The sequence below is a fragment of the Eubalaena glacialis genome, chromosome 6 (genome assembly GCF_028564815.1).
Source record: "Eubalaena glacialis isolate mEubGla1 chromosome 6, mEubGla1.1.hap2.+ XY, whole genome shotgun sequence".
Classification (NCBI taxonomy): domain Eukaryota; kingdom Metazoa; phylum Chordata; class Mammalia; order Artiodactyla; family Balaenidae; genus Eubalaena; species Eubalaena glacialis.
Window position 1 is genome coordinate 1735593 of NC_083721.1, and position 22228 is coordinate 1757820.

At 51.5% G+C, this 22228-nt stretch overlaps 2 protein-coding genes across 2 annotated transcripts in view; both read left to right on the top strand.

The window, feature by feature from the left end:
* The window catches only part of TSPEAR (thrombospondin type laminin G domain and EAR repeats), a 98762-nt gene that overhangs the window by 53770 nt on the left and 22764 nt on the right, over positions 1 to 22228 (top strand). The window contains exons 2-4 of the mRNA XM_061192820.1: positions 3641 to 3861; positions 19587 to 19825; positions 21760 to 21850. Coding sequence (XP_061048803.1) covers positions 3641 to 3861; positions 19587 to 19825; positions 21760 to 21850 — 551 coding nt within the window. The remainder of the gene's footprint in view (positions 1 to 3640; positions 3862 to 19586; positions 19826 to 21759; positions 21851 to 22228) is intronic.
* Positions 10017 to 17505, top strand: LOC133093754 (keratin-associated protein 10-8-like). The gene is given in 7 exon segments (XM_061193734.1): positions 10017 to 10180; positions 10705 to 10763; positions 10766 to 10849; positions 10852 to 11326; positions 11767 to 11849; positions 17241 to 17366; positions 17411 to 17505. Coding segments are annotated over 7 exon segments (1086 nt in total).

Consider the following 22228-nt stretch of genomic DNA (forward strand, 5'->3'; position numbering starts at 1 on the left):
CCATTTTACAGATGAGGAAACTGAGGCTCGGAGAGGCACAGCGAGTCAGTCGTGGGCCTGATCTTACGATACTGAGGTCTAGGTCAGGGCCCTACTGGTAGCCAGCTTTGAGTTCATCTCTCTGTGGCCACCACAGTCTCTCTGCTAAATTATAAGCACCTGAGGGCAACGACTATTTATTTTGGAAACTGGCATTTCAAGAAGCCTTTGTGGAACTGACGAAGACCACGCAAATGAGGGCAAGCCCGGCTGTTTATCCCGCTGGCTCTGGCAGGGGCCCACCAGCGTCACCTGGGTTTGGCAGGGGCTCAGGCAGGCACAGCTTAGAGCGGAAAAAGGAAGGCCCGGGTGCGGCCTGATGGAGGCTGTCGGCGAGGGAAGCTGGGGGTGCACCAGCAGCTGCGCCCCATGTGCCTGGTTAGGGAGCAGATCTGGTTTTCTCCGTGGGGTCCTGAACTGGACGTGAGGACGAGAGTTAGGGAAGCTGGTGGTCCCTGGCCACATTCTGGCCGTTCCGGGCAGCAGCTACGGAGGCTGTGGGCTGGCTTCCGGGCTGGTCGCTGCCGAGGTTGTAGGTCAGGCTTCTGTGGCCATGCATCTATGGCTCGGCCACTGTCTGTCTGTCTGTCCAGCCTGTCAGCATGAATCCAGCAGGTGCCAGTGTACGTGTCCCATCGGTTAACTTGCTGGACTCTATCACTTAGGCATCTGGATGTCCTGAGGTGGCACTGACCTTTGTGAACTTGGTCACTCACTCATTCCTGCATCCAGCGGGACTTTCCCAGGAAGGCACGAACGCACTGTCTCTGTTAACCTGGAGAACCCTCGGCAGGTGTGCGGGTGTGCTGAACCGGCACAGGTGGAGAGAGCCCGTGCGGATGAGTACCTGCCAGGCCACAGGCCGCTCGGGCCTGCATGGGTTCTGGGGGGCGGGGGGGCGACCAGGAAGAGGCCGTTTCAGTTAAGCAATGGAGGGAGAGGCTCGCCCTGGGATTAGCCGAGTTCGGGTCCCCCCAGTTGCCGGTGCCTGGGGCTTGGCCAGGCTGAGGCATGTCCTGGAAGCCGAGCGGCCTGCCTGGTGGAGGGCCCACGTACCCTGTGTCTCTCAGTTTGTGGGTGAATTTAGGGTGCACAGTGTTTACTTAGAGCCCCGTGCTTCCCAGGGACCCCAGCCAGGCACAACCACACAGCATGTGGAATCTGACCCCCGGCCTGGGCAGCCCGAGGCTGGGGTCAGGGTCCGTCCCCCAGAACATGGACACCCCTCCAGCCCTGAGATGCCAGACTCCTCCCTGGCGTCTCTCTGGGACCCCGTCCCCAACACACACAGCGGCCTTGGGGTGACCGCCGCCCTTGACCTTGGAGTACATGAGAGCGCCGAGCTGCGAGCTTCTTAGTTTACACACACGTGCTTTCCCAGGAACGATGCTCTCTCCTCCCAGGCTGCTTCTCGCTTTCAGTGGCATAAATGACAACAGTGCCCTGCCCTCCCGTCACAGAGCAGCTGCCGTCCCTCCCTCACCACATCCCCCAGAGGGCCTCGCACGCCCGTCCTCCCAGACACTGCTCCGGCCGCCACATCCCTCGGTCTCGCTGTCCCCCCCGGGCTGGCAGGAGCCTCGGGCCGGAGTCCAGCTCTGCACGCGGCCAGGCCGCCCACCGCCGTCCAGCCTGCCCTTGTTCCCGCACCCTCGGGCATGTCCACACGCCGTGGGTGCCTCCGGGCACATGAGGATGCCCCTCTCCCGGAGGACGTCAGCGTCCCTGGCGGTGCCCCCGCTTGATGGCCCCGAACTCTGTATGATGTTGAGCACTGGGGCGGGTTTCAGGAGCCCAGTTCCTTGCTTGCACAGCCCCTCCTCTTTCCCGTGGTGGTAAGAATTCCCGGTGTCCTGGATGCAAATCCTCTGTCCGCTTGGCCTTGCCCTCCCTGTGCTGCTCTGGTCCCTCTAATCACCGACCGTTCCTTCCGGGTTTCACGCTCTCACTTTGAGCTGCTTTCTCCTCCTCTCTTCTTTGAACTCGGTGTCTTTCCTCTGAACTGGTTCGGAGAGACCTCTTGTTTCCTAGATTCCCTTGACTTAATGGAGAAAATGAGCTCCTGTCTTCCGCTTCATCTGCCCCCGTTTGTGACGCCCCCCCGCTCCCCCCACACTCTCCCCTCAGTGCCGTGCTGGTTGCCCTCTGGCCGCTGTGAGTCCCTGGACGGGGGACGGGGGAAGGGGCAGCCCCGGCGAGGGTGGGGGCCGGGCCCGAGCGCGGGGGGAGCGCAGAGGGGGCGTCCTCTGCTCTCATGGCCGCAGCCCCGCTGATTTGCTGACCCATCCCTGTGGTGCACTGACCGCTGGCTCCAGGGCCAGCACCCCTGTGTCAGGCTCAGACCCCTTAGCAGGACCGCCAGACCCCGAGGGAAACGGCTCTGGGGAATGGCTGTTTCATGCGCATGTGCCTGTCGTTTGTCCCAGGCCACAGCCTGACACATGGTGGCCGAGTCTGGAAGGGTCCAAGGGGCAGCCATGGGCTCTGGTCGGAGCCAGCACTTCCCTTCCACTGCGGGGCCGGGCGGGCCGTCTGGAGCCCCACCTCTAGTCACAGGTGCTCTCTGCGCGCCCCGCTCTCCTTTCCTATCATCTGGGCTTAGGTGAGTTTTGTTTCTGATGACCTTGAACTGCAGAGCAGGAGCCTGTCTGCTCCTCTACAACGTGTGGGGAAGGCAGTGCCCAGGCCAGGGTGGCGTCCAGGTCCTGTCGGGGGCCCTGCCCTCCGACGGCACCACCGGGACCGTGTCACAGACAGCTCTGCTGGGGGCTCGGGGATGCTGTGCCTGCCTTGTCTCAGACCCCGGAGGCTTCCCGTGTGTGAGCCTGTCTCCCAGGGACCACGGGCTCCCCGGGGCCGGGTGGGGGCTTCCTTGTGCCCCAGCACACCCAGCACAGCGCCTGGTGGTTGACTTGAAAACGGCAGCAAAACCCAGGGGGACGGGGTGGAAGGGTGGGGAGGAGGGGTCACGGGAGACCCAGGTGGGTCGTGAACCCTTGGTGCCTCCGTTTGCTCACTGGATAGACGGGTGTTGACTGAAAAAAAATGCACAACCTAGAAGTTGAGAGTTAGGGTTTATTCAGCGGACAAAACTGAGGACTTAACCGGGACACAGCGTCTCAGATGCGCTGAGGGACGGCCCCGAGGTCAGGGCGGAGCCAGGATACAGAGGAGTTTTGTAAAAAAACCAGGTAGTCAGACCATCAAAAGAACGCTGTTAATTAAAGAAAACCAGACATCTCAAGTTAAGGAATTCAGTGCGTTTCTGTGTGTGGGAAGATGCAAAAGTCCGGGCTCACTGAAATCATTCCTTTGATGTGCACCTCAGCTACCTGGTGCCAGCATCCCGTGTTTTCTCATCCTGAGTCTCCTCAGGGTGCATGTCAGGGACGGCTGTAATGTGATGGCTTGATGGCTGAAACATCCTTTGTTTTCTGATGTGGCAGGAGACATTCTTAGTTCACACGGGATAATCGTGACGCCCTGCTCACAGGGCTCTTTCGAGGACCCTGTAGGACACTGAGACCAGAGCCCGCACACCCACACCTGGGCGCCCCTGTAAACGCCCTGGCATAACCCATGTGTGATTTCCTTGACACAGACCTGCGGCCCCTGGACATCCTGGCAGAGGCGGTCCCTCCTGATGGCACTGCGGTCGGGGTCAGGGTGACACAGGTCCAAGGTGCGCGAGGACTTCAGCTCTCAGCCGCTGCCCCCCACGACCTGAGCTTCCCTGCGTCAAGGATTTTCTTCAGATGCGACCTCTTCCCGGAAGAATTTTCCATCGTTGTAACCTTGAAAGTTCCCAGTCTCCCCGCTAAGGTCAGTGACACTTCCCACTCTTCCTGTAGAATGACCCCCCCCTTCCCGTACCTTTGCACGTTCTCAATGCCAGAGCGTGCGAAGGGCACGACTGATCTGGTCAAGAGGTCAAGAGTGGCCGGCCTTGATAGGTAGTGAGGTCCCCATCACTGTGAGTATGCAAGCAGAGCCTGTGTGACCATTTGTTAGGAGTCTGTACAGCAATCATAATTTTCTGGTGTGCTAAGCTGTCAAGGCTAGGGATAAGGCTCAGAGTTTTTAGTTTGACATCCTTTAGCAGGAAATGTAAACAAAATAACAAAAACATACCCTTTTGGGGTCTGTTTACCTGTGATTTGCAGTCCCATCCACCGCAGATCCAGCTAACATTCCCACCGTCCCTGGCTAGGATGGAAGCGTCCCTGGAGGTTTCCCCAGGGTCCAGGACAAGGCACTTCCTAGGCGTGTGACCAATCCTTCACATTCCAAGTCAGTATCCTCCATTCTCTCATAGCCGAGGTTCTCCCAGTTGGTTTTCTGTCGACCGTGATTCCATCCTGATACTCCCCCGGGGGCTTCTGCCTGCTCAACTTCATCATCCTGTACAATCTGCTCTCAAACCCAGCTGCTGAGCTTTCAGCTCCAGCCATTGCATTTTCAGTTCTGTAATTTCCATTTTCTTCTTGTTTTTAATGTAAATTCCAGTTCTCAGGCGAAAGTCTTTGTCTTGGCAGCTGCTTTCTTGAACAAGACTCCAACCCGTGGGTCCCCCAGAGGACTGGCTCGCCGTCAGCTCCATCTCTTTATTTCCTGTCATGCTCAGTAACTTTCTAACAGGTTCCCTGAGATATGATTCACACATCTGAGGTGCACAGTTCAGTGGTGTAGGGTGCAGTCAGCTGCTCAGTGCAGCCCTCACCACAGCACGTTGTAGCTCATGGTCGTCACCTCGGAGAGAAGCCCCGAGCCCTCTGGCTCCGCCCCCGACCCCACTCCCTACCCCCAGCGCTAAGCAGCAACTCATTGACTTTCCGTATCTGCGGGTTTGCCTACTGTGGACATTTCATATAAATGGAATCATATACTGTAATATATGATCTTTGTAACTAGCTTATGTAGTATGTGTTCAAGGTTCACCCGTGATGTAGCGTCTATCAGTGCTTCATTCCTTTTTATGGCCATGTCATATTTTACTGTGTGTATATAGCACATTTTGATCACCCCATTCATCGTTGATGGACATGTGGCTTGCTTCTACCTTTTGGTTATGATGAATAATGCTGCTATAAACATTCATGTACACATTTTTGTAGGGGCATGTGTTTTCATTTCTCTTGGGTACATACTTAGGAGTGGAATTGCTGAGTCTTAGGGTAACTTTATGATTAACTTTTTAGAAACTGCCAGACTGTTTCCCAAGGTAGCTGCACCATCTGATATTCCCACCAGCACTGGATGAGGGTTGCAACTTCTCCACATCCTCACCAACACTTGTTATTATCTGACTTCTTGATTCTAGCGATCCATGGGGGCCTGAAGCAGTATTTCATTGTGGCTTTGATTTGCATTTCCCTCATGAATAATGATGGTGTGTATTTTTGCATGTGTGTATTGGCCACTTATGTCTCTTCTTTGGAGAAATGTCTAATCAAGTCCTCTGCCTAGTTTTTAATTGGATTTTTTGCCTTTTTAATTGTTGTGTTATGAGTTCCTTATGTATTCTAGATATAAGTCCCCTATCATATATAGGATTTTCAAATATTTTCTCCCATTATATGGGTTGTCTTTTCACTTTCTTGATGGTGTCCTTCGAAGCACAAAACTTTTTAATTTTGATGAAGTCATATTTACCTATTTTTTCTTTTCTTGCTTATACTTTTAGTGCCATATCTTAGAATCCAATGCCAAATCTGAGGTCATGAAGATTTATCCCAAAGTTTTCTTCCAAGAGCTTTATAGAATTAGCTCTTATATTTAGGTCTTTGATCCATTAATTAAAGTGGAAGGTTAGGTTTGATTTGAGACCTTTCTTCTTTCTTAATATAGGTACTTACAGCTATAAATTTCCCTCTAAGAAGTGCTTTAGCTGCATCCCATAAGTTTTGGTATTTTGATCTTTGTTTTCACTCATCTTAAAGTATTTTATTATTTCCTTTTTGGTTTATTCTTTGACCCTTTGGTTATTTTAGGTGTGTATTGTTTAATTTCCACATATTCATGAACTTCCCACTTTTTTCAATTATTAATTTCTAATTTCACTCCATTGTGGTCAGAAAACATACTTTATGTTATTTCTGTCCTTTTTAACTTATTGAGGTTTGTTGTCTGTCCTAGTATATGTTCTCCCCTAGAGAATGTTCCATGTGTGTTTCTGTAGAATGTATATTCTGCTGTTGTTGGGTAGGGCGTTCTACAGATGTCTGTTAGGTCTTGTTGGCTTATTGTGTTGTTCAAGTCTTATGTTTCCATTTTGATCTTCTCTCTAGTTGTTCTATACATTATTGAAATTGGTATTTTACAGTTTTCAACTAATATTGTTGAACTGTCTATTTTTCCCTTCATTTCTTTCAGTTTTAACTTTATGTATTTTGAAGCTCTGTTATTATTTGCATGTATGTTTATAATTGTTATATATTCCTGATGGATTGACTTTTTATTATAAAATGCCTGTCTCTAGTTACAATTTTTGTTTAAAGTCTATTTTATCTGATATTAGTAAAATATTAATATTTTCTTGTGGTTCCTGTTTGCATGATGTATCTTTTTCTATCCTTTTACTGTCAATCTATTTCTATCTTTGAATCTAAAGTATGTCTCATGTAGAGAGCATATAGTTGAATCATGTTTGTTTATGCAGTCTAACAATCTCTGCCTTTTGATTGCATTATTTGCATTTATGTTATTACTGATATATAGTTGATCCGCATTATTCACAGATTTTGTATTTGCAAATTCACCTACTTTCTAAAATTGATTTGTAACCCCCAAATCAATACTTTTGGCACTTCCAAAGTCATTCATGGACATGCATAGAGCTGCAAAACATTTGATATCATGGGAACAACATGCATGTTCCCAGCTGAGGATGACAAGGCTATGCTCTGCCTTCTTGCTTCAGCTCATACTGTAAACAAGTGCCCTTTTGCTGTCATTTAGAGCTACTCTCTTCACATTTTTGTGCTTTTCACTGGTGACCTTGCTGCTTGAAATGGCTCCCAAACATAGTGCTGAAGTGCTGTCTAGTGTTCCTAAGTGCAAGAAGGCTGTGATGTGCATTAGGAAGAAAATACGTGCAACAGATAAGTGCCATTCAGGCATGAATTATGTTGCTGTTGGAAGTGAGTTCAGTGCTAATGAATCAACAATAAATATTAAACATACATTGTGAAATAATACCATATCTATCTATATCTATCTATCTATCTAACCCTGGCTAATATTTGGTATTTGACCCTGGTTTCTGACACAGATCTCCTAATCCCTTGGAATTTCCTGGGATAGGAGTTGTCTTTTATTCTAATAAGGCAACTCTTGGTGGGCTCCTGGATGGGAGAGGGTCACCAGAAAGACCAAGCCTTGATTAGTAGCTTGGTATTTTCAGCCCCACCTCCTATTCTCCAGAAAGGGGAGAGGGGCTAGAAATTGAGTTAATCAATGCCTACAAGATGAAGCCTCCATAAAAATCCCCAAAGTACAGGGCTTGGAGAGCACCTGGGTTGTTGAACATGTCCACATGCCAGGAGGGTGATACACCCCAACTCCATGGAAACAGAAGCTCCTGCACTCAGAACCCTTCCAGAACTCATCCTATGTATCTTCATATGGCTGTTTATCTGTATCCTTTAAAATACCCTTTGTAAAAAATCAGCAATAATAAGTAAACTGTTTTTCTGGGTTCTGCTCTAGCAAATTATTGAAGGAGTCATGGGAACCTCCAATTTGTAGCCAAGTCAGACAGAAGTTGTGGGTCACCTGGGTGCCTGCTACTTGTAATTGGCATCTGAAGTCGGGGGCAGTATTGTGCAACTGAAACCTAACCTGTGGGGTCTGTGTTGACTCTGGTTAGGGTCAGAACTGAACTGACTTGTAGGACACTCATATGGTGTCAGAGAATTTGTTGGGGTGGGTGAAGACCCACACATCTGGTGTCAGAAGCATTCTTCATGAGAGTAAAGGAAAACTCAGTGCAATTTTCCAAGACACACATAACACAAGGTTATGTATTGATTAGTTGATGAAAATGAGGCTAGAGGCTCACAGGAACCTAAATCTTTATTTCCCCTAGAAGCAATGGTTCAGTACTTGCTAATCCAGTGTTTGCAGTGACTTTCTATAACAATAATGAGCATTAACTGTGGTTGGATTTATGTCTGCTATTTCACTTTTTCGTTTCCTATTTCTCTTTTTTGTAATTGTGTTCCTTTAGTCCTTTTCTACTGCTTTCTTTTGCTTTTAGTAAATATTTTCCAATGTAGCAATTTTATTTCTTTAATGATTTTTTCACAATATATTTTTAAGTTTCCCTTTGCTCTAGGGTCTTCCCTTTGCTCTAGGGTGTGTATTTATTTTAACTTATCAGAATCAACTTCCAATTTATGCCAACTCAATTCCATTGATTTATAAAAACACTGCTCATTTTTATATGTAACTCTATTCCTTTCTGTCTTTTTTGTTCTTCCTGTTATAATATTTCATCTTAAAATGTTAAAATTCCAAGAATATATTGTTATAATTATTACTTAGTATACTTTTATGATTTTTAAGAAGCTTAGAGAAGAAAGGAACACAAAGCTTTTGTTATCCTAGCCTTTTTATCATTTCTGGTTCTCTTCACTTTTTCCTGTGGATTTGAGTTCTCATCTGCTGTAATTTCCTTTGCCCAGTACAGTTTTGCTCCCATGTACCTCCTTTGTGCTGATGTTGTCAAATATATTGCATTTCTATAGACTATAGGCCCCAAAATACATTGTATACATATTGTTTTATACAACATGCGTTATACATATATTGTTTTATAAATTGTGTTAAATCAAGTAAGAGAAGAAACGAGAAAAAATATGCATTTGTATTGTCTTTTCTAATTACATAATTAACTTTACTGGCATTTTTTTTTCCTGTGGATTGGAATTTCTGTCTGGGGTTACTTGCTTTTAGCCTAAAGAACTCCATTTAGTATGTCTAATAAGATGAGTCTGCTAATATCAAATTCTCTCAGTTTTTATTTATCTGAGAATATACTTTTCCTCCATTTTGAAAAATAGCTTTTTTGCATATAGGATTCTTGATTGACAGTTTTTACTTTGAGCATTTTGAATACATGGTCCCACTGCCTCTGGTCTCCATTGTTTCTGATGGGAAGTCAGCCGTTAATCTTACTGGGCTTCCCTTGTGAGTGACTCAGCATTTTTCTCCTGCTGCTTTTGAGATTTTCTCCTCGTCTTTGATTTTTAGCATATTTAGTATGATGTGTCTGTTTGTGAATCTTTTGTGTTCAAAAGATTGAAGTTCATCAAGCTTCCTGGATGTGTAGATTAGAGTTTTTCAATGCGCTTTGACAGTTTTAAGCTATTATTGCTTTGAGGTAATAGTTCTCCATTGCAGTCTGACTGCCCTGTGGTCCTCCAGCAGAGTCCCCAGCCCCACCCATCAGAGGTCAGTGAGGCCTCACCCTGAAGCCCACTGACCCCCAACAAGTCCCTGATGGAGCCCTGGCTACTCTTGCAGAGGCCTGCAGCCGAGCACATCACCAAGGGCCCTGCCCTTGCCCCTCAGAGTCTTGGCAGAGTACAGTGGCTGAAGAGTGAGGACACGAGGGACCGTGGCCAGATGTCACTAGGTCCCAGGTGTAGACCGGGCACTGGGGCATGGGCTGCTGCACGCTGTGCAGGTGTCTGTGGGCAAGGCCCCACGGACAGCGAGGCTCTGCTACTGAACGTTTCATATGACAACTGACAACGGAGGGTCATGACACAGCCACCACATCCTTCTGCCTGTGAGGCGGAGTGCTTGAGGGAGGAGATCTTGTCCTAATTTGCACCCAGGGGCTGTAGGAACCCCTGATATTGTCTGGAGCCCCCTGATATTGTAGAAGAGGAGGAAGGTGTGAGCATTAAGACTCTATCAGGGGAGGTTCTGTAAAAGTTCAAGCTGCAATGAAGCAAAAGGCGTTTGCCCCCATGGTCATTCTCTCTGCGCTAGCCTGCGTCTGCATCCCTGCCCCTCTCTGGGAGCCAGTCTCTGCCCCAGGAGGACACCTGTCCTCACACCTGCCCCAGGGCTCACTCCTAGTGGACACAGGCCTCCATACCTCCCCCGACAACCAGCAGCATCTGCTCACAAAGTGCAGCCCACCCTGTGGCCAGGCCAGCGGGGCGTGGCCAGACCTGTCCACACCTGAAAACACCTCCCTCGCCTCAAAGCCCAGATCCTGGGATTGTTCCTCCTTGTGTCTTCCTTTGGAGCGGTTTTGTTTATAAGAGCAGCCCCTGCCCCCAGTGGAGCAGAGGGCTGTCACTGACAGAAAGCCGCCTGACTGCTACTGTCCCTGCAAAACATCAAAAAGATTTCTACTGTCTATCCTCTGGAGACAGACACAGGTCAGGATAGCCCCACCTCCACTCAGGAGCCTCACCAGCCAAAGGCATTTACAGACAGTGACCAGTGCTGCCAAAACAGAGCAGGACACTAAACAAAAACAAGGAAGGAAAGACTTCACCAAGCTGCTGCCATGCCAAGACACAACACAGAGGACGGGTGTAAAGCTGGACAGCCCTGAGCACCTCACATACACACTCTCACTCACACACACTCACACACACACTCACACACACTCACACTCACACACACACGCTCACCCTCCTCCAGCCCCCCCACCCCCACCACGGCCGCGTCCACCCCGTCCGTCTGCTCCAGCGCCCTGAGCTACGGCAGCGGCTCTGCCTGCTCGGTTCCTGTGACTCCTGCACCGGCTCCTGCTGGCAGGTGGACGACTGCCCAGAGAGCTGCTGTGAGCCCCCTGCTGCGCCCCCAGCTGCTGCGCCCCGGCCCCCTGCCTGACCCTCGTCTGCGCCCCAGTGAGCTGTGTGTCCAGCCCCCGCTGCCCACCAGCCTGCACCAGCTCCTGCACGGCCCCGTGCTGCCAGCAGTCTAGCTGCCAGCCCTCCTGCTGCACCTGCTGCCCCTGCCAGCGGGCCTGCTGTGTGCCCGTCTGCTGCAAGCCTGCGTGCTGCACACCTGTGTGCTGCACACCTGTGTGCTGTGAGGCTGCCCCCTGCTCAGCCCCCTCATGCTGCCAGCCCACCCCCCGCCCCTCGTCCTGCTGCAGACCCTCCTCCTCCGTGTGCCTGCTCTGCCGCCCCGTGTGCTGCCCCGCCTGCTGTGCCCCCACCCCCTCCTACCAGCCCAGCTGCTGCCGCCCGGCCTCCTGGGTGTCCCTGCTCTGCCAGCCCGTGTGCTCCTGCCCCGCCTGCTGCGTCCCTGCCTCAGTGTGTTGCTGACCGGGCACACTGCCAGCTACGCCTAGGGCCAACCCTGAATTCCATCTGAAACCTCTGCAGCCTTGAGCCCAGTCTGGGATCTCCTTCTGCCCTAGAACCACCCACTTCCACAGCCTGGGCTGAGTCCTCACTGCCCAGCTGGCTCGCTGGACTGGCTCCTGGCTTCCTCTAGACCCTAAGTCTCAGCAAGCGTCCTCCTCTCCATCCCTGTCAGATCGTGGATTTTGTTCTGCCCTATGTGAGGGGCCTGTCTGTTAACAAATAAAGTCATTGTCAGGCCCTCTCCGAGACCCTGAGTGCATATCTGTGCAAACCCTGGGGAAGAGCTTTGATGTGGAGTGTGGCCTTGAGCTGCGTCCAGGGCAGTAGGACCACTGGGCAAGGCCAGACAGGCCCTCCCACACTCTGCCTGGGCATCCTGTGCCAGCAGTTCCCCTGCAGCCTCCAGCCCAGAGAATCCTGCTCACCTGGAGACCCCTGCAGCCTCCACCAGTGAAGGACGGCAGCAGGCAGGTAACCAGGCCCTGGGTCTCACACACTGGGGACTTGGAGCTCTACTAGGGACAAAGGACACTCCGTTTAATAAAGCATCTGCCTTGAAGGCATAAAGCCCACTCCAGAAACAGCTTCAGGCAGGCTGGGGCCACCTGCTCTCCAGTGCCCTGGGCACGAGGGTGGGTGCTTCCCTCTGTGTGAAGAGGCCAGGAGGGAGAGAGCCATGTGCAGTGACGATGGAGCCTGTGTTAGTCAGGGTTCTCCAGAGAAACAACCAATAAGACGTGTGTGTACATATGCAGAGAGGTTTATTTTGAGGAGCTGTCTCACATGATGTGGAGACTGGCAAGTCCAAACTCTGCAGGGCGGGCTTCCCAGGGAAGAGCTGGTGTTGCAGCTCGAGTGCAGAGATGGTCTGCTGGTGGAGCCTCTTCCTCCTCTGGGGACCTCAGTCTTTTCTCAAGGCCTTCAACTGATTGGGTGAGGCCCACCCATGTTTGGAGGGCAATCTGCTCTACTCAGAGTCCACTGATTTCAGTGTTGCTCTCACCTGAGAAATAAGTTTGTCATGACATCCAGACATGTTTACCCAAACAACTGGGCACCACGACCTGGGCAAGTTGACCCATGAAACTAACCATCACAGGGACCAATAGCCAAGGGGGAGGTGGGATATTTGGAAGTGGCAGGTGTTCATTGGGTGATCCCCTCAGGAATTCAAATATTAAGGCAGGTTGCCCTCTTGGGAAATACAGGGAGGGGGGAGTCACCCTGGCCCTGCAGGGACGGTGCTGGGCAGGCAATCACCTGGAGGACATGGGTGTTCCCCAGCGAGAAGGGCCTTGGCTGGGGGCCTCAAATGTATCTGTTAACTGTTATAATAGCTACATTTAAAAGTGAAAAAAGAAACAGGTGAAATTAATTTAATATATTTTATTTAACCCAATATATCCAAAAAGTTACCATTTCATTATGTGTTACTAAAAGCTGCTTTTAAAATGCTTGTAGATTCACTATTTGTTCAATATTTTTCTAAAGTGATTTTTGGAAGGAAAAGAGCAGTCTAGGCATTTTGTTCAATCTTAGTTAAAATTTAAAAGCCCACTTAATATTCCTGTTTAATGATTTAATGTACTTTTTTTTTTTTTAGCAGAAATTTTTTAAAATTTATTTATTTATATATTTATTTTTGGCTGTGTTGGGTCTTCGTTTCTGCGCAAGGGCTTTCTCTAGTTGCGGCAAGCGGGGGCCACTCTTCATCGCGGTGCGCAGGCCTCTCACTATCGTGGCCTCTCTTGTTGGGAGCACAGGCTCCAGACGCGCAGGCTCAGTAGTTGTGGCTCACGGGCCCAGCCACTCTGCGGCATGTGGGATCCTCCCAGACCAGGGCTCGAACCCGTGTCCCCTGCATTGGCAGGCAGACTCTCAACCACTGCGCCACCAGGGAAGCCCTAACGTACTTTTTAAAAAATAAATTTATTTATTTTTGGCTGCTTTGGGTCTTTGTTGCTGCACGCGGGCTTTCTCTAGTTGCAGCGAGCGGGGGCTACTCTTCTTTGCGGTGCGCGGGCTTCTCATTGCGGTGGCTTCTCTTGTTGTGGAGCATGGGCTCTAGGCGCGCGGGCTTCAGTAGTTGTGGTGCACAGATTAGTTGATCCGCGGCATGTGGGATCTTCCTGGACCAGGGCTTGAACCCGTGTCCCCTGCATTGGCAGGTGGATTCTTAACCACTGTGCCACCAGGGAAGTCCTGATTTAACATATTTATTGAGCACCTTCTATGTACCAAGCACTGTTTCAGGCACCAGGGATAGAAGACTGAACACAAGAGGAAAAATTCTTCTCTAACAGAGTTTACATTCTAGGTGGGGGAGGTGACAATCAATAATAAATAATACAAAAATTTTAAAAGTTGGGAAAATGGGTAGGGATTGTTGAGGGGATCTTGTAGTGTTTTACTATTAAATATTTAGTGTTTATCAGTGTTTTCAAAATACTTCCAGAGATTAATACCTTTATCTTTGTACCTTGTTGTTTTTCATAAGTTAATGTAGCCATGTTCTTATCATATCAGTTATATTGAAAGAAGAGAATCAGTTGTGCATGTCCAGCAAGTTGAAGATCAAATTGAGAGTAATCCTGTTTCCATTTGCATACAGTCATCATTTGTTTATTCATCACTGCTGATCCAATTAGGAGGTAGTCCAGACTCTTGATTTTCCCCCTTGTTCCTTCTGTAGCTCATCCACCGGCCTTTGTAGCATATTCCAAATGATCAAGGCATTTGTATTCAGGGATTATGACCAACTGTTCTGAAAAGTAAATTTGAAAACAAATGACTTAAATGACTTTTGAGGTAAATTTTGATTAAATGAGTTTTGAGGTAAATTTTGATTGAGTTGCTTAGGACCTTGAAGAATTGTATAATAATTCATTCCTACCTGTATAGAGCAAAGTGGGAATAGAAAAATAATCTACTTTGCATTTCTTATGCTTCCACATGTCGGGTTTTCAAAAAGTTTTAGATCTATTTGTGGATATTTTTGTTTTACTTAGGAATATGACTTGTGGTAAGATGCTCTGTTACTCTTTCATACAAATGGGCCCTTCTGTGTATCAATACTAAGAATTGTTCTAGGCACCAGAGATACAACAGTGAACAAAACAAGTTTCTTCTCTTAAAAAAACAAACAAACAAAAACAAAAAACCAAACATGTGGTACTGGCTACTTTTCAAGGGCTCAGTAGCCAGGTGGCTCTCACATAGACAAAGCATCTGATATTAATAAAGTATTAGAACCTCACCAGGGTCATTGCCTAGGAAGGATCAGACTCCGCACATAGAACCCATCTCGCTGGCTATTTAGACTTGTTTCTCCTTCTTAGCACCCACGCCAGCCCAACTCCCCAGGCGCTCCTGTCTGCTTCATCACTTGGTCATTTGTCTTATTTCTTTAAGTGTTTTTTTCAAGAGGGAAACATGAGTGGAGTACTTTCTAAGCTCTTGCTTATATGAAAATACACTGCTGTTCTCTTTACTTGAGAAAGATGTAATAATTTGAAAAAAGATCAAATCAGCCTTAATCCTGGATGTTCCCCCAGAAGCTCTGTGTCTTTCACTGTTTGGTGGGAGAGGGGTCCGGGGTCAGCCCTGGGGGGGTTCATTTCCAGACTATGTGCTGTTTCTTCCTGCACGGTGATGGGGTGCTATTAATTCTGTTCATTTTAAAACTGCCAACACATGTCTAGGGTGAGTGGGCTCTAAAGACCTGAGGCTCTTGAAATTCATGAAGCCCTTCCAGTCCAAATACACACACATCTTCGTGCACTCAGCTCAGAGCGGTTCATGCTCAGTTCTGTCTCTACTGTTTTATCCTAGCTGTGCCTTCTCCCTCCCTAGCAAATGGACTGTCATGTTTGGTGTTGGCGAAACACATGGTTCGTTTATTACATTTTCTCTCATCATATTTGGGGTTTTATTTTTTACCTCTGTGATTTGGAGGAACTAGCAGTGTTTGTCCTTAAAACCACTGAGTTGATTTCTCTCCACCTCTGTTGTGAATTTTCAGTCCAGCTGCTTGGTAAATTTCCTTGGACACGTGCTTTCTTCCATGTCCGGCCCTGAATCTGGCCCGTGGGAAGTCCTGGTTAAGAGCCTCGGTCCTATATACAGACGGCTGGCTTCCAGTCCCGGTCCTGACACTCTGGGCTGTGTGACCTTGAGCAGGTTGCTTAACCTCTCTGTGACCAGGCCTCCTCATCTGTTCACAGTAACTTCCTTGCCGAGTTGATGTGAAATTCAGTGAATTAACATACGTGATTCACTCAGATCCCCGCCTGGCCTAGAACAGGTGCTCAGACAGTGCTGTCTAACCCCACAGCTGTGGCCAGGGCCATCGTGACCGTCACTGCTCCAGACGTTGACCTCTTCACCAGAGTCAGCCCATGCTGACTTTCTGTTCCAGGCTCCCCAGGACCACATCTTCTTGATCCACGAGGGAAACTGACTGTTGCCTGGGCTTTACTTTTGGGTGTTACCTGGGGTCCACGCGTCTCCACTGCTCACACACAGGAGACCCTCTCCCTCTCTCTGAGTCTTTCAGGGCATCACCCTTGAGGGAGGCAACCTCGGGTCAAGAGGGGCAATTTGCACAGCCGAGGAGCGTGGGGTGCACAGCGTGTGCCGAAAGGCACTTGTGTTTGGGTGAAATGTTGATGAAAACGGCCCCCGATTTACCCTGCAGTCCTGCGTCCCTGTCACGGCCCCAGACTCACTCAGACACCTGTGAGCTCTGCTCCTTGAGAAAGTTTCATTACAGAGTCCACGTCCGACCATGCCCCATGAACGCCCCTCTCAGGCGCGCTAGGCTGGGCTGCGAGGGCTCTGGGCATCCCTCACCTCCTGCTGGCAGAGCCTGGGTCTCACACCAGGCCCTGCTGGAATGTGACCCTAGACCCCCTCTATGGTCCAATCCTCTGAACCACTTGCAGTTTATAAGACGTGCCAATGTCACTTTACACTTAAGATTTTTTTTTTTTTTTTTGGCTGCATTGGGTCTTCATTGCTGAGCGTGGGCTTTCTCTAGTTGCGGCGAGTGGGGGCTACTCTTCGTTGCTGCACGCAGGCTTCTCACTGCGGTGGCTTCTCTTGTTGCGGAGCACGGGCTCTAGGCGCGCGGGCTCAGTAGTGGCGGCACGCAGGCTACACTTAAATTTTAAAATGCTTAAAAGTTAAACTGATATTAAAAGTACCCCAAACACAGGAGAGATGGAACAGAATTCATCAATTTAGACATGTGTTCACCTCTAAACCACACTCAGCATAATCTTGCCTCAATATTTTCCATAACTTTCTGGAGCCAAACAAAGGAGCAAAGGGAAAACATCCTGCAACTCAGGATATTTACACTCACAAGTTTAACGAGGGAAAACTATTGTACAAACTACGCCAGCACTAATGAGGGATTCCTGCAGCCAGCTCTCAACCCCAAGGAGGAAGGGCAAGTGTGGGAGCCCCCTGCTGAGACAACACAAGCCAGGAGCCGGATATAAAAGCCCTGCATCCCTGAGCACCTCACACACACTCACACTCACACACACACACACACACTCACACACACACACCGAGGGTAAAAAAGCCGACAGCCGAGCACATCACACACACACTCTCACACACTCACACTCACACACACACTCACACACACACACTCACACACACACCGAGGAGGGTAAAAAAGCCGACAGCCGAGCACATCACACACACACTCACACTCATCCTCTCACCCTCCTCCAGCCCCCCCGCCCCCACCACGGCCGCGTCCACCCCGTCCGTCTGCTCCAGCGCCCTGAGCTACGGCAGCGGCTCTGCCTGCCCGGTCCCTGTGACTCCTGCACCGGCTCCTCCTGGCAGGTGGACGACTGCCCAGAGAGCTGCTGCGAGCCCCCTGCTGCACCTCCTCCCCCTGCCAGCAGGCCTGCTGTGTGCCCGTCTGCTGCACACCTGTGTGCTGCGAGCCCGTGTGCTGTGAGGCCACCCCCTGCTCAGCCCCTCATGCTGCCAGCCCACCCCCTGCCCCTCGTCCTGCTGCAGACCCTCCTCCTCCGCGTCCCTGCTCTGCCGCCCCGTGTGCCGCCCCCCCTGCTGCGTCCCCGCCTCGGGCACGTCCTGCTGCTGACCGGGCACGTCCCCCCAGGGCCAGCCGGGCTCAGGTCCCCCCATGACTCGGTCCTCCCAGCCTCCCTCAGTCCTGACCTGGGTTGGGTGGCTGCCCCCACTCGGGACGGGGTCCCCTTCGTCCCCCCTGTCCTGACCTGACCTCTGATCCTGCCCCGGGAACCCCGACCTCGCTGCTCCCCAGGTTTCTGCCTCCCGGGAGGCGCCTCCACCTGCCTCTGGGTCACCTGTCCCCCTCCCAGTTCCTCTGCCTGGGTCACTTGGCCTCGACTTCCATCCTATCAGCGCCTCCTCGGGCACCCAGATAAATAAACTCACTTCATCACCTGATCCGATTCCTTTATCTCACCTTCACTGGGGGGAAACACAGGGTTCTGACCAGACACTGGTCTCCTCCAGCCACGAGTATTTCTAGGGGTGAGCGACTGAGAACCCCAAAGGTCAGTGGCCTGACCCCTCTGGGTGGGGCCCCTGCCCTCTCCAAGAAGGTCAGCGCCTGCTCAGGCTCCGTGGTCCTGGGACGTGAACATGGGGGAGTAAAGATGCCTGCCCACCCGGACGCCCTGCCTGTGACGTCACTGTCCTTCCCAGCCACCCGCCTCACAGGCCCAGCCACCACTGTGAGCATTTTGTCCTACTGTGTCATTTCCACCCATTCCATGCACTTCCTGAGAGTTGGCTCATGGGAAGGCTCCCTTCACATGGAAGATAAGTGCAGGGGCCACACGTGTCCCCTCAGCGCCCGGAGTGGCCAGAGGCCGTGTGACCCAAGCTGTGCAAATTGATTTTGCTAAATTTGGTGTTAAACATGAAGACCATGGAGTTTTTCCACTTCTTTAGTATAACAGTTGCGTGGAATTCACTTATAGTTTTAAATGGGCAAAGACTTGCTAAAAAACTATATTCTATATTTAACGTATCTGCTTAGCATTCAGGTTTAATCACTTTCATTTCTTTACGCTTTTTATTGTGTTACGCTAGAAATGAACAGACTCTAAATTGCACTTACGTACAGTCAAGTATATATGGTCTCTCCCTGGTCCGAGCTGGAAAATGATGCGCAGCTGGGGTTGCTGGCATTTGGAGATCGCGATAATGGCGGGTGGCGCGAGGTTTTTTAAATTGTGGTAAAATACACGTAACATGAAATTTCCCTTTTTAACCCTTTTTAAGTATACAGTTCAGTGGCATTAAGGACAGTCACACTGTTGTGCAACCATCACCACCGTCCATCTCCAGAACCTGTTTCATCTTCCCCGAACTCAAACTCTATACGCATTAAATAACAGCTCCCTGTTACCGCCCCCAGCCCCGGCCCAACCCCTACCTTCGGTCCCTGTGAATCTGGCTCCTCCAGGGACCTCACATCAGTGGATCGTACACTACCTGTCCTTTTGTGACTGGCTTACGTCACTGAGCATCATGTCCTCAAGGCTCATCCACGCTGACGTCAGAACTTCCTTTTTAAGGCTGAACAATATCCCATTGCATGAATGGACCACATCTCAGTTATCCATTTCTCCATCGATGGACACTGGCTGCCTTGACATTTTAGCTATTGAGAGCAAAGCTCGCGTGAACGCGGTTGTACAAATACCTCTTCAGGACGCTGCTGTCAGTCCTTTTGGGCATATACCCAGAAGTGGAATTGCTAGGTCAGATGGTAATTCCACACTAGTTTTTTGAGGAATCTCCATACTGTTTCCTGTAACAGCTGCACCATTTTATTGCTGCCTTCCCACCAACAGCGCACAAGGGCTCCAATTTCTCCACATCCTCACCAACACTTGCAATTTTCTGTTTTACTGATCGTAGCTGTCCTCGTGGGTGTGAGTGGTGCATTTGGTTTCATCACAGACTGTGGTTACTGTCTCAGGCGCTGCGGCCCAGAGACCCGCCCTCACCTGCCCCCCTCACTTGCTCCACCTCACCTGCCCCCCTTCACCTACCGCGCCCTCACCTGCCCCCTCACCTGCTCCCTCACCTGCCCCCCTTCACCTACTGCGCCCTCACCTGCCCCCTCACCTGCCCCCCCTCACCTGCCCCCTCCCTGCCCCGCCCCCGCTGCCCCCTCTCTTGCAGAAGAACGAGTACCTGTTCACGGTGGTGGCGGAGGAGCGGGACTCGCTGCTGCTCGGCCTGCGCTACTCGCCCGCCCGGCTGCACTTCCTCTTCCTCAGGGAGGCCGGGGCGCGCGCCTGGCGGGCCCGCGTGTCCTTCCGCGGCCCGGCGCTGACGGACGGCCGGTGGCACACGCTGGTCTTGGCCGTGTCCGAAGGCTCCTTCTCCCTCACCACGGACTGCGGCCTCCCCGTGGACATGTAGGTACCGCGGCGCCGGAGGGGGTGGCAGGGGGCCGTGTGCTGCCGGCAGGGCTCGCAGGGCGCACGCTGGCCCGGGCCTCGGGCTGAAGGCCGCTGGGGTCACGCTGGAGGAGGAGCGCCAGGCTCATTGGCTGGTGGACGTAGAACGGTCCCCCGCCCCCCAGAAAGGCGGCGATGGGTGGGAGCGCACGGGCAGGGAGGGAGCCGCAGCCTGCCCGCCGGGGCTGGGGGATGGGACTCGACCGCATCAACGCGCCCTGCGGAGTTGGTAGCATCGAGGCAAGGCCCAGAGGAAGGTCAGGGTGAACTCGGGCACCAGGAGCCCAAAAGGAGCTGCCGCCTGACTGAGGCCCAGGTCTTGCTTTGTGACTTTCAACCCATCACTTAACCTCTCTGACTCAGTTTCCTTTTCTGGGACGAAGGAGTAATTATTCACCAGAACACCAAATAAACGTGCGGAATCACCTTAGTAGCTTTGACGCAACCCCGGGCACTCGAGAGCCCGAGCCCATCTCTTGTCCTTGCTGTGGCCTGGTCCCCATGGCCTGGCTCCCGAGTAAGCTGGGCCGGGACGACCCCCACCGGCACTCAGCATCCATCCTTGCTGGCTGGGGCTCGCCACTCTTTCTTTTTTAATCACAAATGGTCCATTTACATTAAATCTATCATTATGACAAATATTCCTTTCAAAGGTAGAATCTCACTCTGCTTTGTTATTATGAAACTTGTTGGAATAAAAAATTCTCCTTAACACTTATACACTGTTTAAACATGCCTTTATCACAACTCCTCCCCACCATACCCCCAAATACACTGGGGCCTTTACAGGGAGATGGCGTCTCAGGTGGGAGAGCCGACGGTGGGGCAGTTCTGTGATGGGGGCGATGTGCAGGAGGACAGAGCTGGCGGTGCAGGTGCTGGAGCTGATTGCGGCCAGGGAGGAATTTACGCCCCGGGGCCGGGCTTCACAGGCCTGACAGGCACCGAGGAGGGCTCACACCCAGACCCAGGAAGCCTGGGAGCTGTGCTCGGAGCGCAGGCGTTCTGGGACCTTGCCATGGCCAGCTGCAGCCAGATGGCAGACCCTGGGCGAAGCAGGTGCTTTGGCTAGAGGACGTGGCATCATGGTCCGGGAAGTGCTGGACAGTGGAGAGGAAGCACACACCTGGCTCTTCCCCCAGAAGCTCCAGCCACTCCGTCCCCTCCAGGAGGTCCCCACCTCTTCCCCATCCCGAGTTCGGCCTCCACTTGCACCTCAAGACCCAACTCCAGCCACATCTTCCCACACATCCTGGCTCACCAACGAGGTGAACCCCATCTCGCCCCGACATCATCTGTCCCACGGCTCTGGGCTCAGAGGAGGGGGGCGGGCTTGGGACCCCATGCCGGGAGAAGCCACTGGAGACCCCCGTGACATGGAGAGGGGCCACTGAACACCTCCGCAGCACACACTTTTGTAGAAGACCCTTGTCCTGGGGCAAAGAGCGTCCGCACAATTTCACATCCGCTAGAACCGGAGAATGGGACCTCGTTTGGAAACAGCATCTCTGCAGGCATAACCGAGCTAAGCTGAGGAGTAGGTTGGCCCTGACACAGTGACCTTACAAGGAGGCATGGAGGAGAAGGCCACACCATTCAGCTGCAAGCCAGGAAACTCCAGGAGCCCCCAGCAACTGGAAGAGGTGGCAGGACCCTCCCCTGGAGTCTTCAGAGGGGGCACACCCAGCCGACACCCTGATCTCAGACTTCTGGCCTCCAGCACTGCGAGAGAACACACTTCTGTTGTTTAAGGCTCCCAGCCTGTGGTACTCATTATGGCTGACCCCGGACACTGATACAGCCTCAGGTGGTGCTGCCCCCATCCTTTTCTATGTAAATGGGCCATGACCCTGCTCTCCCATGGCCCTAAAACCATCCTCCAATGTTTTCAGAATGGCTGATATGCCCTTCCCGGCCACCCTATCGGTGCAAGGAGCCCGGTTCTTCATCGGCAGCCGGAGGAGGACCAAAGGCCAGTTCACGGTAAGTATGGAGGAGCTGCCTGCCTGGACCTCCCAACACCAGTGCTCCTGGGGGACTGTCACCACTGGTCTGGCACCCCAGTTTGACACTGTTGTGTGTGCAGTTGGGAATGGGGAGCATAAAGGTTCAGTGGAGTCCCATGCATGCCAGGCACACTCCCACCACAGGGCCTTTGCACCTGCTGTGCCCTCCTCCTAGAACATTTGTCCCACTCCTGCCATGGCACACTCCCTGTGACTTTGGGGCCCTGCCCTGTGCCCTCATACCATGGAGGCCTTCTCCTCCACTCTGAGAAGATGACACCCACACCGAGCCCTCTCATCCCCTTCCCCAGATTGTCTTTGTAGCCCTGACCACCTTCAGACCAGCTGTGTGTTT